The following is a 20,561-nucleotide window of genomic DNA, read 5'->3' as shown; positions in this document are numbered from 1 at the left end:
AATCAAAATCTTACATATAATTAAATTCCTAGGGTTTTTCTCAATTTGATGACCAGATAGAGAAGAATATTATAAAATATTATCTGAGTTAAACTTATGTGTATGTGTCTTAGCAGATATCAGACAATTAGCAGTGGCATGACCCTATGTCCTAGCCACAGAAAAAGTTCCAGCAACATCTTGGACACTAGTGCCAGTGAATGAAGAAACTGTACTTTGCCATTCCTTTGTGCAAGAATTTGTTTCTCCCCTTTTCTTATTAATGTTCTTTCCTGGCAAAACGTCATTTCTCTGTTTAGAATCTCTCAATAACTGTGATCATTTTCATTTATACATTGTTTCCCAGTCTTATTTTCATCTCATTCCTGGAGTGAAGATTCTTTCTGCCTCTGGAGATTGAAACTCTCCTTTTCTCCCAGCAATCAAGGGTTTGGTTTCCCTGTTTCAAGCTACATCTTTACAGTGTTCCTTCTCCCCACTGCATTGTAGGTACACCAAGGTTTTTCTGTTTTCCTTCTGCCCTACCATTAACTGACATCAGATAATCCTCCTCCTCCTCCTCAGTTCTGATAGTCCTCAGGAAGCTCTTTTTTTTTTTTTTTAAACACAGCACTAGCACAGTGGAAGCTTCTCACCCTAGAAGGATGGCAAGTACTGCCAGGAGATCAGACAGGAAAGCTGCCTGCCTTTCCAGATAGGGGCAGCAGGGAAGCAGCAGCCTCATGACTCCTCTGGCTGGCTGCGAGTCATGGGGCCTGAGGTGGAACCCTGGGCACTTCCATCAGGTCTCCTGTGCTGGCTGCAGTGGCACTGCAAAGGCGTGTTAGGCAGCTCTTGGTTTCCCTTATCTGTTCTTTCTCCCTTTTCCTCATTTCTACCTCTCTTATTTCATCCTACTTGGCCTTCTCCTACTTCCTCTCTTCTAGACTTGTTTGAACGTGTTCACCAACAGTTTTCTTCTTCATAATACTTCTCTAAAACATTCTCTTAAAAAAACCCATTATCTTAATAGTTTGCATTTTGTGTGTGTGTATTTTTCTGCATTTTCTGTCCCTATATTTATTTTACACGTCCAAGCCTGATCTCTTTGAAACAGTGTGCATATTAAAAAAAAAAAAAAAAAAAAGGAAGAAAGACCTATAATGTCAGTTTTCTTTCCAGTGCATTTAGTGTAACTGAAGGGAATGGAGCTTGAATAAGCAGACAGACTGGATCCTGGACACAGCTCCTGGGCTCAGCTGTACTGTTGGGCCCCTTGGCTCCCATTGTGCTTTCAATACAGCAGCAAAAACTGAGCCAAGGTTTTCTTCATCACTTATGGGCTCGTTCTGGTTTAGAGAGGACTGCCAAAATAACAGAGCTTACGAAAGGTGCCAACACTCTCTTCTCAGATGACCTTTGCAGTCCTTTGACGCTTAAGAAGACAGCGTGATTTAATCTTCAGGCAGTCTACTACAAAAGATCCCGGACAATGCCTTTGCTACTGTCTCTAGGCTGGCTCAGCATATCCAGTGAGGAATTTGTAGCACCCAGCCGCTGGCGTGTTCTCCTGGCGGAAGCTCAACCATTGGAAGAGAAGGGGAGGGAAAAAAATCCCAATCAAGACGTTTGCACATGCTGTTCTCTGCTTGCTCGCCTGGGTGTTTTGCTGAAGGACTGGGACATCTGCAGAGAAGGGGGAGCGGCGGCTGGAGCGTGCCCTGTGCGGGGCTGAAGTTCCTCCAGCGCCGGGGGCTCTCGGTGCGCGCAGCCGGGCGGGCGAGCGGCGCGGCCGGGATCGCGCTACCCCGAGCGCACGCAGACAGACGTGATTAAAATTCAAGCCTAATGGCCTCTGGCATAAACAACATTCATCAGCCCCCGACTTGCAATGGATCTAAAGCCGCTCGCAGCAGCTCAGCAGAGGAATGCAATCGGGAAATGCACACGAAAATGTGCAAGAAAATTGCCCAGCTCACTAAGGTGAGTCTCGCTGTTGCAGTGTTTGCGGGGAGGTGAGGCTGCCCTGGCCGGGGGTGTCAGGGAATTGTCTCCTCTGATGCCCCTGCCTGGGCGGAGGGAAGGGAAACGGGTCCTCTCTTTTTAGGCTGTTGCCGAGAACATCGGTGTGGACAAACTTCCCTCCGTACAGTTCCCCCGCGGGGGCTGCAGCCCATCCTTAGGGGTTGCCTTTGTGGCAGACGATGGACGCCTCGCACTGAACTGCTCTAATTACGTGCGACCATAACGAGAAGAGCTCCAGCTCCGCCAAGACGCGGGGTTTGTCTGGAAGCTGTGGAGAGCGATTGTTAGTGTCCGCTTTTCTTCTAGAATAACAAAGACTGCAAGTAATTTGCGTTTCATAGGTTCTCAAGTAATATTGTTGCAAAGCTGTAACCAACGCGTGGTACTACAGTACAATAGTACTCTGCCTCGCAGCTAATTGTTTCTGAAGTGCATAAGAAGAGCTACTTTAAATGACCTTTGTAAAAGCAGTTGGGAAAGAGATAGGAATAAATTACAGGATCTATTGTACTTAAAACTTTTAGTCAATACTGAACAACTCGATATTTTCCACACTAGGGTAAGAAATAAGAGAAAATACATAGGAATAGCAGTTATCTATTAACCTATTCTTATGCTGCACCTCTGTCAGTGAGAAAAGCCTATTTGCTACCCTTGTTTACTAATACAGCTTTTACATGTTCTATAACCTCGCTGCAATTGATAGAGACTTATTAGCAATGGGTAAACATTGACTGAAAACACAGTCAAAATACGGTAAAAGAGTAAGAAATCATTTAGATGTTGAAGTTAGAATGTCTTACTAGTTACAGTGCCATCATTTTCATCTCATAACTGTACATGATAATGCACATCGTGTTCATCAATACATAAACAAGAGCTATCTCTAATCATATATACTTACTTCCTGTACTATACCAATGCTTACTTTTCAGGTTCTTTGATTGTACGTTTGTTTAATAGTATTTGTGCATAGTAAGATACTTACTTTTTGCCCACACATTTTATTATTTTATTGCACTCATTTTTTCAGATGTCTTTTGCTAAACTTCTACTGTTAAAGTATGTGTGGGTTGATTACTTTAGTCTGGATAGGATTTCCCCTCTAGATACTTTTCAGTTATCTGAAATAAAGATGATTTATATCTGAAGCTCAAAAAGTACTTCTGAAAAGCAAATAATTCTGTTTTGTAATGTGGCTTTTAAGAAGCAATTTTCTCTACAATAACATTATGCTTATAGAGAATTCATGGCATAACTGGAATTTAAATCACATGCTTTCCCTTCTGAATTCTGTGTAGACTAATGCAGTACCAACAGCAAGCACTTAAGCAAAATCTGACACCAGATCAGCTAAAAAATGGCTGTATGGGAAATTTGTTATAATAATTTTCGGCCCAGGAATTTTGAGAATTCCCTTTTTAAAGCACTGTTTTCTTGGTTACATTACAGTCTGAATTATTATAACATAATTCCTCCTAAATTTAAATAGCCCATATTACTTTCCTTTTTGTTTCTAACCCAGTATGCAATACTGCTGTGTGTTGTTGCACAGCTGCAACTTCGTGTCTCAGTGACTTTAGATTTTCATTGATGAGGAGTTAATGATCTCATTATTCATCCATTCAGAGTTGTGCCAGGTGACATGAATACAAAATATGTAAACTAGGTATAAGATGTAGATCTTGACTTCTATGTTCTTTGTTGCATAGTCACTAAGGGCCTCCTCCTACCCTCAAAGGCAAAGAAGAGTGTAAAAGTGTCAACAGAAACCAAACTGGGTGAGGTGATTAAATCCTAGCATGTAGTGCTGATTATGTCTTAAGGTGTTGGTTAAGGGAATACAGGGATCCAGGGAATCCCAACAGATAATTTGGACAGAGACTCTGAGAGCTGCTCTCATTGTACTGCCCTGCTATTTCTGTGCTCGAAGACATAGAATATAGTGAGTTTTCACACCTTCAGTCATGCATTTTTTTCTGTTCTGCACATTTTTGGCTGTAGCCACAAAAGGTACAAATCTTTGGCAATGTTTTCTTTGCTTTGGGCTGCAGACTACTAGTTTTTTGTAGCACACTCCTCTTGAAATGGGTGTATTTGTACTGTAGCAGAATGCATGACTGTGTTGTAGTTATTAAGTAATACCAATAATGCCATCCAAACTTCTCCATCGAACACTGGACCCATGGCATGCTGTTTCATGCTTCCCAATTTGCTGTATTTCTGTATCTGTTTAGCAGTAATGTGGAGTTTAAAGATGCATGGTGACTTTTATAAGACACTTGGGTGTCAGTCCCTGCTGCCTCAAGCTACGTATTTGTAACATCTGCTGGCTATTACTGGATTTTCATGTGCTTATAAACCATAAGCATAGTCCTTTTTACTTAAAATAGGATGAGAAATTCAAATGAACCCTTGAAGAAGAGGGTTGAGGAAAGTGGATCAGCTTTCGCTAACGGAGGCAGCTTGGACAGGACAGTTTTGGCAGTTCCTGACAGGAACTAGACACACTGCAGATATCCATCCTCTCCAGGCTTCTTTCCAAACCTCTGCCAGTGGGGCTCAAGCCAAACTTGCTGTTCTGGACTACAGTTCTGAAACCAAGCCTAATATGAATACCCAGGAAGGTGACAATATCTGGTAGTCAGAGAGCTACCTAAGCCACAAACTACTTATGTTTCCTTCTTAGAAACAAATTCCTGGATACCAAGGAGGGGAAGAAAACAATTCTCAAATACATTTTTTTTTCCCTTCGAGGTTCATCTGACTCTATATTGTGAATCTGGGAGCCTTGTGTAAGAAGCACATTTTAAATTGCAGTATTATTGGTTAAGTAGTTTGTTACTAAAAAAAAAAGTCAAGTAGTCTGGCAAGAATTTTGTGTATATGTGTTGGATAATGTGACTTGTAACAGAGGAAGAGAGTGCTGATGCAAGGAAAAATTAATTGCTGGTAAAATGCACTTACAAACCCTTTTTTCCCTTTAGGGGAAAGAAGTGTCAAAGGGAAGCAAGTGTGTTCCTCTTCTAGAAGCAGCAGCATAGGCAGATGTTCCTTAATGACTCTGCATGGAGCAGTTCAAAACGTTACATGTTCTGACTGCCTATCACCAGCAGTCACTAGGAGGTTTAGCCCCTCATCTCAGCCAACAAGGTGGAAAAATACGACCATTATTTAATAAGCTTCAGTGGAAAACCAGCCAGAAGAGCAAAACCCTCTTTCCTTAGTTGTTTAAGGGAAGGATGACTGACTTCTGCACAAAAATGTATGCTCATATTTAGTTCTGTTAGCTTCACTCCTGTGAGTGGAAATTCACTGAAGAATTAGGGAGTGACCTGGCACTTATGTGAGGGCATAGACTGTTTACACCACTTCAGTGTCTTATAGCAGGGCTATATATTTGATCTTTTAACCTTTCCTGTTTTATTTGCCATAAAGCTATCAGCCATTTCATGGTTTTTGATGTGAAATATGATCAAATTTTAATGGTTTATTCTAGAAGCACCTAACAGCTGGGTAACTCTAACAGAGCACTTCTGTGGTCTCTTCATTGAAAAATGTTGAGAACATTGAAAAATGTTGCCTTTTTCACCTAGTTTAAGTTATTGACCTTGTTTACTGTGGTGTGTTAACAATACCAGTAACCAATGCTTACAGTGGTTCAGCAGTTGTGCAGTTAGTTATTATGCTACCAGAGCTCTCCTGTGTGCTTGAGGCTTTTTGATCTCAGCTCTCTAGAGATGTATTCAATATTCTATAAAAATGAAGCAAAGTAGAATAGAATAAAAGCTAGGATCATGCTTTTGGAGCAAGAGTATTTTTCCTTTGGGGAAGGAATATAAAAAATTATTTCTATGTAGACAAATAGAGAAAATCTATTTATAAATTACTTTGTGCTTAAATTACGTGCTAACAAGACCAAAAAAAATCAGCCATCCATATCCCCCAGTACTTTCTGATGTATTTTGTTTCCATGATTTTTGTCTACAATTTCCTATCAGGATTTAAAACCCAGCATTATTTTTTGCCTATGAGCTAACAAGAATGTGCAGGCTGAGATTTCTTAACTTGTCATTATTTTGTTTTTCCTTACAGAAAGTTCCTCCTTAAAAGGGAACTCCTGGATTATTAAATGCATGTGCAATGTTATAAAACTTGTTGATCAGCTAGTCAAAAGCAGTATTAAAGCCATACTTTTATTAGGAAAAAGCCTAGTATCTTATTTGGATAGCTAGAAATTATCCTTTAAATTATTTAAATTAATTCAAGGTATAAGAATGACATCTCTGTATGGAATTACTTCCTTACCATATAAATTTGGCACTAATTATGTCAAGTTTGCAGAAAATCTGATGGTCTTAGTAACTGCCAACTCAAGACTACTTTATAATGGAGAGTACACAATAAATTCTAATCTCTTTATCAAGGAATCATAGTTGATGTTTATGTACAATGTTTTGCGTATTATTAATATGCAAATTGCAGGCAATAGGCAATGAAATATCTAATGATCCATTAATTGCACAAAAGAAAATTGCAAGTTTATAGCTTTTTCATGTTCTTTTTTTTTTTTCATTTTTAATATTTAGAAGTACCTTTTGCCATGACACTATAACAGTACCTATCTCCTAATACTTCCTTTAACCAGTATGCACATGCAAATGTTTTACAATTGTAAAAATTATACCCAAATTAGAAGTCAGTGATAAGTCAGTTGCAAACATTCTCATATAAATATTTTGAGCTATGTATTTTAGGCTTTTGAGCACTCCAACATTGAATATTGTATATTAAATACATTTTTTCTATAAAGTATCTCCCCCCCACCTCCAGCAGTCATTAGTTAAAAGTCATCCTCATTAGTTAAAAGATTTTCTATGTTTTATTAAAGCAGCTGTGACACTGAGGTAGAACTCCCTCTGTTGCCACCTCTACAGTAACATCTATCTTCCAAAGCTTAGATACAGCTGAACACACACAACTCTGTTACTGAGGAAATATTGCCTTTCTTTCATAAAGAAATTACAAACTGACTGCCTGCTTTCAAATAGGGATTTCTTCTTAAGTTAATGACCTGGGTGAAATTCTTCTGAAGGAAGATTATATGTTTTTAATGTGTTTGTCATTCAGAACTTTGTCTGACTTGGTTTTTAGGCACTTAAAATAAACACAGTTTTAACTTAGAACAGGTTACTAGCAGAGAAGTCTTCTGTTTTAATTCTTTGGAAGCATCTGGCTGTAACTATGCACTGACTGGTTGTAACTATATAACCCTCTTAGAGGGTTATAGAAGAGCTACCTTTAAATGTAAATATCAGCCTGCAGTTGATTATTTTACTTCTTTCATTCAGCAAGAGAGAACTACTAGAATATGAGAAGAAGGCTTTTAGGAACTATAGCTATATATATATATATATATATATACTTCTATATGTTTTACAATGTTAAAATAGTTTTACTAAGATACTGATATGCCTTGGTATTTAATAAAAAATAATGAATTTTCTGTAGACTACAGGATATTGCAGTGCAACTTGGTGCATTGCCACTACACTCTTTGCAGACTGCTCCCACTTTTTCTGATGATAAATGGTGGCTAAACTTTCTTGGTTTTGTGATCATTGATGCAATCCCAGAAGGTGTTGACCATATGCTTAATAAGAATATCTGCCTGAAATGGTAATGTGGGTAGTGGCTGTATTCAATCCAGCTCTGTTTTACTGTTACAAATGTTTGTGTAAAAGTGTCCTGGGTACATAGGTAATAGTGTAGTATTATGATGTATGTTATATGTAGCCCTTTAGATTCATAAAACTATATTGACTGGGATCCAGCGATGATGCTTTGAAAATGAGGAGAGAAACTGAAAGAAAATATCTTTTAAAAAGCACTATGCTGAGGGCTGTCTGGGACAATACCTGGATTCTGATGGTGCCCAGAGAGTTACAGAAATATGACATGCATCTGGTGTCCTTACCCAAAGTTTCATTGCCTTCATTGATCTGTGAGATTTTCCAGAGATTGTCAGAGTATCTTAATATACTACCTTGCCCTAACTGGATTTTTATTCAATACATTTTACAATCACTTCTTGAATCCCTTTTAATTGAATTTGCTTACAGTAGCAAGAACTTAAATTTTGATGCCTGTAGTAGCAGAAACTGGTATTATAAATTCGTGGTTACCTGAGGGTTCTGATGGCTTCTTTTCTTAATTAGCAAAGTATTTAGAATGTATAAAAAATATTTTCAATTTTAAAAAATCCTCTCTAAGAATGCAAACTACAGGACAGTAAGAATTTGATCCAATCTGTATAATACTTTAGTTGGGCTAGGAAGAAACAAGACTCATTTTATCTATGCTTATCACAGATCTACATAAAGAGCAAAATGTGTAATAAATACTGTGTTTAAAAAACACATTATAGTATTTGTCTCTGCAAAACCATGTATTTGTTTGGGAAAAAATCTCTTCCACCTCAAGCTGTAATTAAATCAACAGTTCTACAGCTTATATTTGCAAGACTTACAAATTCTACTATATTTAATGTAAATACTTGGGAAGATGGGAATCAAGTGAGAGCTTACTTGACAAATCATTTCAGGTACTGTATTTATTATAAAATTGGACAGTGTTGCTTTATTGTAATCGGCAAATCAGAAGGTATTTTGGAAGCATAAAATTTCAGGTAAATATCTAGAATAATTTTTAAAAAGTGATCAAGCAAAACTTTTGAAAGCACTGAACATATGTCTGCAATTTAGACTCTAAAGTTCTTTAAAAATCTGGCATGTAATGAAACATTTCACAAAATAGAGTGTTATTATGGCAAATGAATTCTATCACCACTGTATTTAAATCTGGTTGATGAAATGCATTAGCTCATATTTTTGAAACATAATTGAGATCAAACTATTATGAGTTTTAGATAGATTTATACCCTGAAAGAGCTTGATATGTAACTAAAACCAGAGTTAAATTATCAATGAATTTCATGCAAATAAGATCTTTTTTCTTGTCCTTCTATTGACACAAAATTGGTGACTTCATTTGTCTACTAAAAATTCACCTGATCTGCAGTGATAACAATGGACAGAGGACATAAACCTGTCAGACAGATCCTCTACTTCTTGAGCATTATACATCTGGCAGAGCTTCCTAAGATAAAGTTGAACTCGTCCAAGACTGTAATAACCTAAGATTTGTGGGGATATTTAAGGAGTTAAGCATTTCACCAAGATACAGATTGCAAAATGTCAAGAGAAAGAACTCTGAAATCAAACAAATTGGTCTTTCTGCTTGCCTATGTGTGTGTGTGTGCTAATTGACATTGATTTTTCAGTGTCTAATCACAACCTTTTCAGGTATTTTCATCTAGTTCCGTGTTTTTTAATTGACAGACTTTTTACCTAATTCAGCTTTTACTGAAAGATAATGCGATCCTCTGACAACATCTGAATACAGTTTAACCTGATAAATATGCTCAAGATGGATTTGAATCACCTCAGGGATAACAAAGTAGTAGAAATGTATTTCATGTAAATGTCATGCTGACTGAAATTATTTATTCTAGCTCTTAATTGCACACAGAATCTACCCAAAAAATGTATCTTTTTTATTTCAGTTTTGAGAAATTATTTCAAATTTATGTAGAAAAAGACTTTGACATATAAGATACAACATGAGCTGGGAACTGTAAAAAAGATTTACAACATCTTAATGTAGGGAGGCAGATATTACAAAGATCTGGACTAGATCTTGCATTGTTTCACATAGTGATGCGTAATGACCTGGAAGTAAAAAGAAGCAACATATTAAAATTAATGAATTATAATTATTCAAAGGGATTTATAAACATCTAAACAGAATGGAAGGAAACAAGGAATATAGATGGAAGACAAACCGCATTCAGTTAATAAACACCCAATATCTGTTTTGGTTTGTAAATTATTGGTAAAACAGCATGAAATGGGTATGTAGAAATGGGGTCATTATGGAGTGAGATTTTGGTGCATGATGGAGAGAAATCCTAGAGAACAGACAATTTATCAGTTTCAGACTCTGAGAACGAAAACTTTTTCTCTTTGCATGGGACTCTATCAGCTCTGTAGAAGGGAGAAGCTGGAAGTGGGGTATGTAGAAATTATATAAAGCAATTATATTAATTAATTCATAAATGAAGCAATTAATTTCACTTGTGTCACCTGATTTAGACACCTGTATTGGGAAGGGAAATATTTTCTTTTGGAGTAGCTGTCTTTCTCCTTTGACTAACCTGGATTAGATGTGTGGTGATGCAATGGACAATGCTGGGTGAGATAAATCCCATCTCATATGGATGAAACATCTTCCTGAGAGTTAAATGTGTAGGGTTTCTCTAGACATTTCCTTGCAGTAATTTCTAGTGGCTTCCTCACACCTCCTTATGTGGTATCTGTGTTTCAGATCAACCAGTTTCTCTCAGAATTTCCATGTCAGATCTGGAAAAGTCTTTAATGTTTCCTTAACTGTTTAGGAAGGCCTATTTCTTGCCATGCTGGGGAGGCAGTGCCTACAACCAGTCATAGCAGGAGGATTTGTGACTGATGTAAAGAGAAGGGATTAAAGTTGAGTAGATTTTATAGAACAGTTGCAGAAGAAATTTCAGTAATGAACTCCCTGGTATTCTCCCAGCAGAGGAGTCTCTTTCTAGAATTAAGTTCTGTGATTCTTAAATATATTTGTACTTTACTGAAATTGTTGGGATGTAGTATTAATGACCAATATGTTCTTCATATACAGATGGCACAAAAAGTGATTAGACATAGACAAACAAATTCAGTAATTCTGAAGATAAATTTTTGAGGTTTATACAGAACAGATTAGATTTGTGACACTTATTGCAGTCAACATACTTCCTGAACTCCAATTAACTTTTGTGGTTCTACAGCATATTTTTTCTTTGCTGACATTATTGGTTTTTTTAGCACCTGCTCTGCTTCTGGGAATATTTTTGCAATATAGTTTTACCTTTCTAATTCTTAAATTGCCTTGCAATTATTCTTGTAGCTTATTAGAAACTTTAAAATACAAATGAGGGACAGCTGGATGTCTCTCTAGTAAAATTTAGGCCAGAGTTCATTTTATGTTAGATCACACTTGAGAGATTGGGTGCAATTCATAAACCCCTGAACTACCATTTTCTGTTTTCAGTATTACACTATACCAAGCAGAAAAATAAAAAGGTAAAAATATGAGACAAAACAATTGTACCTGTGTTATTTTCTTGTATTAAATTTAAACTGAAGGGGGCAGGAAGAACAAAGGGAATGGCAGAAAAACTAAAAAATATGCCAAAATATATTGGAAACCTGTAGACATTTTATGCTTTCTTGATATATTTAATATTTAACTGTATTTTTTGGACTGACTGTAGTAGATGGTATGTGTGGGAAATGGAGTAATATATTCAAAATTTAAGAACTTAAGAAGAGCTCTTAAGAACTTAAGAACTCTTCTACTGTGAATCTCTAATAAGGCAAGATTGAGACACATTCAGGAGGGTGAGACATTGCACCATGAGCTTCTGCCATAGAGACATCAGATCATCTAAACACAAGTGGGTTTCATACAGAGCTGTTGGCCACCCCTGTGCTGTACCACCTCACTGTTCCAGGGTCTGAAGAGCTTTATTATTATGGATGAAAGGATATGGATTCACCCTGAAATAAAAGAGAACCTTCTGCAGCAAAATCCATTTTTATTATGATATTAGGATTCATTCTGATGTAGGATACAAGCCCTGCACTTCTTCTGAAACACTTTAAGATGTTTGGAGTGACAATTTTTTAAAACTTCTCTCATACCACAAAACACTACATATGTGTTTAGGTTATGAATAGTTGCTGCAAATATTTCATGCAAATATGCATGAAATTATCCTTGTGCTTTTAGGAAACCACAGAAATGTAAGGAGAGAGCTGAGACTTAGTTCTTTAGGTCCCAGGTCATACCTTAGAGGAGTATCATGTATCACCTATGTATGAAATCAGGGTAGGTGTAAAATTGGATCAGCATTGTAGGTAATCATAGCCTAGGCCTGTACCTTAATTTAAATGCATTATTCTTCAGTGTTAAAACATGAGGGACTGATTAGAGTATTAATTAATAAATTGTGGGATGTGGATTTGTTTTCTAGAAAGCCTGTAGAGTTGGTGGCAAAGGAAGCTAAGGGATAGAGGAGCCATTTGTTTAAATAACTGAAATTATTTTTGATAATTTCTCTGTCCTTTGCTTTTAAAGGAACCATTTAAGGCTGGCATGTTTATCAGTACCTTACTCTGCTCAGCAAGTAGATGAATTAAAGAAACAAATTCACTAGTGAAAAGGTGAGATGCAGAGAGTCTCATGGCATCAACCTCTAGCAAACTTCTTCCTTAGTAATAGAAGTTTGTCTCCTTCCCTGCTTTGTGTAAAGTGCTGCTGAAAGTGCCCTGTTTGTCACCTTCATCTAGGGCCTTTTCTCATTCTTTTGTATATTTTTTTCTCTCTACTAGCTTGGGCCTGAAGGAAGAATATTTATCATCTTTTGCTTTTCTTTGATTCATCTTGGCATCCTCACTCCTTTCCTTCCATACCAAATTGTCTCACTTTTTATTCAGCTAGGAAAGCAACCTACTAGAACTATTTTTTTCATTATGATAGTCAGTTTCCTCTAAAAATAGTATTTAACATTGCTGTAGGTTTTGGTTTGAATGCCTTAACTCTGTCTTCACTGTTAATTTTTCTTATTTTTCTTAAATTTTATTTGGTTTTGTTGTTGTTGTTGGTTTTGTTTGGTTGGTTGTTTGTTATTTTATATAACCATAAGGAAAATGAGTAAGGAAATGCTATTTAGATTTACAGCATTTGGAGGATAAAATAGGACAAATAAGATGTATTCACATTTACTGCACTGTTAATATTCAAGTGTATGTGTGTAATAATGTTTTTACCAACCTGCCATGCAACACTCAGATGCTATAAATTCAGTACAGTGTTTCCCAATCCACTTGGTTTTGGAGAACTTTAAGGAGGCAGAAGCCTTCTTAAAGGTATTATGGTAGCAACTCCAAGAGCAATGATGTGCTCTTTTCATTTGAGAACTATTCTGTCTGTACTGTCAAATGATCAGTTTTAGAGCTGCTTTTTAAAAGCTGTTTATCAACATATCTGTTAAGAGATTTATACCACATTAGTGTACACTCACAATGTACAAGTCTGAAATAAATTTTCAGTATTTTTTCCTTTCAGCACATAAAGCACTGAATTCATATAATTCCAGTCTTCAAAATGAGATATCTGGAATAGGAATATAGGAACTATATATATATAATAGGGAGTGAAAGGCACATGGAAAGGGCTTAAATTTCATAAAGTAGAGAGCAGCAGCTGTCTCAAAATTAAATCTTTTAAGCAGGTTAATATATGGAGGAGTCAGTTTCAGCACTCAAGCTTGAAGATTAAATTTAAGGGCATGCAAATCAAAATGCTTCATTGTGGTTCTAGCCAGTATTGAACAGAAGTGTAGGATTAATAGATGGGGCAGGCAGGCCAGGTTCTTCCATTGTTTTAGATAACTCACCTAAGGTAGTGGTGGTAGTCTAATGCTTAGTGGAATTTGGGAAAACTGTATGATTAAGTCAGAATTTAGAGGAATCCTGAACACAACATAGCATGAGACAGGCCATGGTGATTTACTAGATAAATTTATCATTGAGTGAAAGTCTGAACCACAAAGGCTGAATGTTCATCTCTGTTTTACTGCTGGAATGAAATACAGAAATGGGATCATCAGCATGTGACCTAGTAAACTGAAGAGTTACCTAAAGTAATTGCTGGTCATTCAGTGTGGAAAATGTGGGCAAGAATAATCTTGGAGTTTCTGTGTCTGTCTCCTGAATAGATAAGTACTGTTCATAGAATAATTTTAGTTAGTGAGATGAAAAAGTTGGCTCAGTATACTGTAACTCTTTCCATTTCAAAGGAAAATGGTCAAAAATAAAAGAGAGGAATTAATGGCTTGTAATCTAATGCCCCAAAAATACCTACTTAATGTAGACAATAACTTCTTGTCTGATATTCTTCCGAAATATGATGCTGGTATTCTATTTTGCCAAATGTTTATTGAGAAATATATTCAGACCGTGTTTTGCATTTGTGATTTTTCAGGCTTCTGTAATTCATTACTGCCAGGGAGGAAGTTGACTATGCATAAGATGTATTTATGTATTTGCTTTCATTTATGGTTGACTGGAATGCAATATGTTATTCATATACACATAGCACAAAAAGTGGTTGGACATAGATAAGCAAATTCAATAATTGTGAAAACATCTTCTGGACTTGCATAACACACTGCAGGCTTGTGACACTTATTCTAGTCAAGCACTTACTGAACTCTTAATTGAGTCTTGCCCTGATAAAGGCTTGAAGATGATAGGGCCACAGCTCTAGCATAATTAAATTGTGTCATTGTTTCTGTATTGATTTATTTTTGTACCTACTTACTTAAGGCTGTGATTTTCTCAAACGTTGTCTAACAATCTTTCGATTAACTTCTATGGACACATGCCAGACTGAAAATATATGTCAAATGTTGTGTACAATTTCCAAACCTAATTTTTTAGAGCAGTAATTTATCCCTAAAAAACCCAAGCAAACCAAGCAAGTTGAAAGCCTTCATACATATTGTGTTGTTTTCCTTGAGTTTGATAACTATGTCCAGTAGAAACTGGATTAGCCCCCATATGTCCCAGTGGAGGTCTGAAAAGACAAGCATGTGTCTTTTCAAGGCAATTATTCTCTTATGCAATTATATGTAGCTGTAGATTTCACTTGGGCATTTATTCTTCATTTCAGGCTGTTGTGGGCTTCTAATAGTATTTTCTTTTTGAAGCAACAGTATGGTGCTTGTACAACAGCTTCTGTGAGAGATATTTGGTGGATGTTATGGTAACAGATGAAGCCTACTCAGGGTAATAGAGTTTTACAGTCATGAGAATTATTATTCTGCATTTTGTAAGAGAAAATAAAGCATTAAAGGGTTTCAATCAATTGTTGGGAAAAATTACTTATTGTCATTCAAGATTTGCTTGAATCTGCTAAAAGCTCTTTTGAGATTTATTGCTGTGACTGAAATTATGGGGAAAAATCCCTGAAATAAATTGCCTGAACACTTCTCAGAATCAAGTCAAAAGATGCTTGCTGTTGGGTAATACCTACCCTGAAATGCTGACTCAACTGACTCGTCAGGAATGTGATTCTAGGAGTGCATCTTCCATGGTGTTTTGGCTGGAGCCAGGAGTGAAGAATTTAATCTGCTTTTCATACTTTCATTTACATCATGAAATGCTTTTGGTCCACATGAACTGGATGTCACGACCTCAGGTTTCACGTTCAGGTTTGCCACTGCTGGTCCCCAGCACTTTGTCATGCTAAAGCAAAGTGGCCTTTAGTAGTTCTGCTGCACTGAAGGTCAGATGAGCTGGACTTCAAATACAGAGGCAGTTAGCTAGAAAAAGGACACATCTTCCTTCTTTGTATTAGAGATCAAACTAGTGACATCAAGTGACAACTTACCTAGAATAAAAAAGAAATGTCTGACAAAAAGTGGAAAAAAATTGTTTGTCATGGTATTGTCTCTCCTTTTTATAAGGTTTTGCAGTATATAATTGTCCCTTCTGTTCCTAGTGGAAAAAGAAAAAAAAACAAGCAACAAACCAAACAACACAAAGAACCACCATTATAAAAAAAATTAATCTATAACAGTAATTATCTTTTGGTGTTCAACACCTTGGTAAATACAGTAAATGAATTAATGGCTATTGTTCACAAGATGCTTTACTTTTCAATTTTTCTTGTTCAATAGGTGATATATGCCCTGAACACTAAGAATGATGAACATGAGGACAGTATACAGGCTCTGAGAGAGGCTCATGAAGAAGAAATTCAGAATATTCTTGCTGAGACAAGAGAAACAATTCTCCAGTGTAAAAGCAAAGTTGAAGAAGAACAGTTACTGAGAAAGCATATTCAGGCCCTTGAAATTGCAGTAGCACAACACAAGAGATTGAAGGAAGAAGCCTTGGCAGAGTTAATATTGTGTAAAAAGCAAGCAGAAGAGAAGGAGTCAAGAATGGAAGTGAAGCAAGCACAGTGGGACCTTTCTACACACTCAGTAGATACCAATGCAGGCTTTGAAAACAAACTTCTACATTTAAATCAGGAGTTTGATGGACTCCTAAATGAATACAAAGCATTTAGAGGAGAAAATCTAGATAAAAAAGTAAATTTAGATGAAAAATGTAGTGTGGAAAGACACACTGTAATAAATGAGATGGAAAACCTAAAGACTGAGAATCAGAAAACAACTGAAGAATATACTCAGAAAATAAGAAAACTGCAAGCCCCTTGTGAGACAGAAAAAGAGACTTTGAAAAAACTCATGCAGCAATCAGTGATAGAAACAAACTGTCAGCAAAGAGAAACAGAGCAAAAGAAGAGCTCAGAGGCTGAGGAAGGTTTTTTGCTACAGCAGGTAAAGAAGCTGGAGGCAGACCTAGAGGAGAAAAGCCAGAAGATAAATGAGAGAAAGAAGCATTCCCAGAAGCTGAAGGACAGAATACAGGTAGAGTATGAAACAATAATCCCTATCTCTGACTGAGAAAGAGAAAATTATAAATTCTTTAAAATTTGGGAGAGGAGGGTCTTTTCAATATCACGTTGATTCAAATGCTTTTTAAGTAGTAAAGCAGTTTTAGGGGTTTAGAATGGAAATAGAAGTGATATACTGCTGACAGCTTTAAGTAAAGAGTTAAGATGATTCTAACTCATTAGGAGAACACTTTGAACACTAGAATTTGTATTCCTTGAGGGAGGAGTGAAGTAAAATGTATCTCTTGGCTGAACAGAATTTTACTCTTCCTGCCTAAAAATATGATGAGAATAGCAAGCAGGCACTACTGCCTCCAATGAGTGTTTACAGAGTACATTCTTTTTTCTTGTGGTTTCCAATAGCTCCATGCATGGATATGAAGAGTTAGATAAGAGACCTGAGCTGGCAGTTTAGGAATCAAGTTCTTTATATGACTCTTGCAGCAGTGGCTTGTACCAAGTGCCATTTAATGAAGTGTCCTTTACACTTGTGAAGTTTTATGTGCTGAGCCATGAGATTTTCCCCATTGGTTCTCACCTTGCCTGCCCACCCTCACTGCTGTGCATCTCATACATTTGCAGCCCAGTTCTGCAGACCCTTCCTGGTTGCATCATGTGTCAGATGCAGTTTCAGAGGTTGCCATGTCATGGGAAATCTGCCAAACAGCTGTTTTTGGTACCCAAGGTCAGCATGCAGGAGAGATGATGATGCACAGTGCTGAAATTGAAGCACCCAGCCATGCTCTGTGCTCAACAGTTCAACTTTCTTCTGATACTTTTGGTTCTTTACATCACATAAACTCAGCTACTAAACATGCCCCCAGCCCTTTGACAGCAATCTTGCATATTAGATGAGGAAATGCCTTGAAGGTCTAGACTTGGAGTGTTACAGAATAACAAAAATTGTTCCCTAATAAGATTTTCTTCCTTTAGAGGAAGAGAGCCCCAGAAATCTGCAGGGATCAGGGTCAGCCCAGTCAGCTGTGCTCTTCCAAGGCAGCTCTTAACTCTTCTCACCATCTGCCCTCACATCTTGCTTGCCAATATTTTGCTGATGATGCAGAGTTCTGAGCTACTTCTTTGAGGATATTCTTAGAGGGGGTTCAGTCTTCAATAGATTGTTTTACAATCAGAGGATGAATTGAATACACTTTTCACAGCATTATGCAGGTTTCATTGCATCAGTGTGTAGATCTGTAGCAGACCAACCTCTATTTTTACAGAAAAGTGGAGCGGATACAATGAATGCCAGAGATGCAGATAACCCCTTTTTTAAAATCAACTCAATCTGTAATTTCTGTTTCAACACTAAAAAGTATTCTGGTTCTGTAGAAGTTGGAAACATTAGAGGGGAAGAGAGAAAGGAAGATTAGTGTCTTTTTTCTGGGTGCTTTAGGTAACATTCAGGGAATATGAAGAATAAACTCATGAAAATTTATGCACATGGTTCACTTCTGATTTATTGTATAAGAAGTGCATTAATTTAGGAATAAAGAATGTAAAAGATGATAGGAAGTGGAAGCAAGAGGATGGTGTCATTAGCAATTAATTTTCTAAATTTGGCATCAGGTGGATAAAACTGAAATATTTTCTGAAGGACATATGCTCAACTCGTGCATTTCAAATCCTTTAAGTGTGGAATGAGGCTGATTTACATACCACTGGAGCATATTGCCTTGAATCTTTGAAAAGATACCCTTAGACTAGGATAAATCTGGGAGGAGGGAAAGAGTTAGACATGGTGTTGTCTTCTGTTTCTTTACAGACAAAAAAACAAATAAAACTTTCTCCTTTCTAAATTGACTATTTCTTATGCCAACATTAAATACAATTTTTTCAGATTTTTATGGACAATGGCAGACAGGGAAATAGAAATACCTTTGAGCATTAGTAAATACTAGCAGGAAAAGCTATTATGATGGTTCAAAGGTGAAAGGACTGTCCTGTTATCTCCTTAGTGTATGCCAAGAGGTTTGAGGCCTTTAGATGAAAGGCATTACATTAGTACATGTTTATTATTATTACGGTAGAAAGGAGAATACAAAGATTGACAAATCATTAAGTCTGATCTATTCAGTCTATATAGGCAAAAATGGCAGTTTTATCTGAGTGAGCATGGCAGTATTATGCTGGGCATCTGAAACTGCAACTAGAACCTCCAGAAACAGATAATTAAATATGGTTCAAATTTTTTCCATTAGTTGTGGAAAGACAGCTCCCAGCAAAGTCTGCAGGACCCATTTTTTTCTGATTTAGGCATCTGTATAATGGATTATGTTACAAACTGTTGTATTTCAGCAACTGAAAAAACTCTAATTAATATTCATTAACTTTTGGTGTAAGTTGTCATTAAATTATTAGAAGTATAGCCTATTTCAAGTCAGGATAATCTCAGATATATTTTAGATGGTAGCTTTTTTTGGATATTCACTTTAAAATTATGCCAACTACATGTGGGGGAAGGGCTCCACATCACAATTATTCTGACAGCAGAGAGAATTTAAGGATATGGAAGAGCAAAAAAAATGCATTTAAACCAGGTCTATAGGTGATTTATATAATGGAACACCAAGAGAGAAAATGACCATTTATTTCTTATTACAAGAAAATTACCTATGCAATAAACGTGAAAGTAATGTCATGCATATTTTAGGATTTGGAAGTGTAGCTTAAGCGAACACAGCAAGAAATTCTGAGATCAAAATGTATAGTGAAAAAAGAGGAAGAGGATCTAAGTGTAGTCAAAGAGAAAAATTCACATCAAGGAAAGGAAATCCTGCATAAAGCAGGTAAGGTGCTCATTAATGTCATTCTAAAGTATTTACCATGTTAGTAGAGAGTGATATTCAAAATTCTGCAAGTTATTTATGCTACTTGAAATGTAAATTTTGGTACCACAGAAGACATGAGAGCTGTATTGGATTCCCAAAGCAAAACTATTAATAAAGCAGATGAACTGAAACATCAAATAATGCAGTTGCAGCAAATGACTTGTACCAAAGAGAGTCAGAAAAAGAACAGCTCTGAAGATATGCAAAACCTCTAACAGGTGATTTGCTTTCAAATACTCAAAGACACAGAATGCCCAAAGTAATGAAACCAGATTTTGCAGATTGATGACTTTATTGTACAGGAGTAAATCCTGTAAGATTCCCAGATCCCTGAGCTCATTCAGTGGAACACCAACTTGTGTTCATAACCTGAGGTTATGAACTTGTTTCATAACAAGTTTCTGCAAAGACAGCAAAGGAGCTGTAGACATCCTTGGGCTAGACCAGGGCACAGTGTTCAGCTGCTTCTGTAACCAAATCCTTAAAGAAAACCATGTCTAATGCAGACATTCTCTGCTGAGGTCAAGTTGGAATACTGACTTATTTATTTTTAAATATAAAAAATAGTTATTCTGAAAAGCTGTGCAGAAATGATATCAGGAATAAACTCAATAAAATGAGGAATATATGTATCCTGAGAGTACCCTCTGTACAATATCTCACCTTAAGCAACTGTTCAACCCTGAATCTTTTATATACTTTTTAGTTCTCTTAAACTATTATGTTAAGCTTCCATTCAGGAAAATTAGACTTGACATCAGAGTCAGCAAATCATGTACTGTACTTTTTCCCAGGCCTAAGGTTGTCCTTGAGGGAGCCTGCATGGTTGGAAGTGAGTTACATACCCAAGTTCAAACCAGAACAACAAAAAACCCCAAAGCATTCCTAGACTGCAGAAGAGGCTTATCATCCTGACTCAGTACAGTTCTACATTTCTAACTAAAATGAAGCCAATATTTTTCAATGGAGCATTACCACATAAATAACATTTTCACTGCAAATTAGACTACTGTGACCCCAGAGTTCCACCCTGGTTTGTTTTGTTTGTTTGTT

At 36.7% G+C, this 20,561-nt stretch overlaps 1 protein-coding gene across 3 annotated transcripts in view; it reads left to right on the top strand.

Moving 5' to 3' along the window:
- Positions 1-1,415: 1,415 nt before the first annotated feature.
- FAM184B (family with sequence similarity 184 member B) overlaps positions 1,416-20,561 on the top strand; it is a 38,767-nt gene continuing 19,621 nt past the window's right edge. For 2 of the 3 annotated variants that reach the window (XM_079307466.1, XM_079307465.1), the window contains exons 1-2: positions 1,417-1,962; positions 15,893-16,651. In XM_079307466.1, the coding sequence (XP_079163592.1) occupies positions 1,828-1,962; positions 15,893-16,651 (894 nt within the window). In that variant the 5' untranslated portion in view covers positions 1,417-1,827. Of the gene's footprint in view, positions 1,963-15,892; positions 16,652-20,561 lie in introns of all 3 variants that reach the window. The other variant, XM_079307464.1, reaches the window with a different exon arrangement.

Source organism: Erithacus rubecula, assembly GCF_903797595.1.
Source record: "Erithacus rubecula genome assembly, chromosome: 5".
Lineage (NCBI taxonomy): Eukaryota > Metazoa > Chordata > Aves > Passeriformes > Muscicapidae > Erithacus > Erithacus rubecula.
The sequence above is the reverse complement of the archived record's forward strand: the minus strand, read 5'-3'. Positions and strand labels throughout refer to the sequence as shown.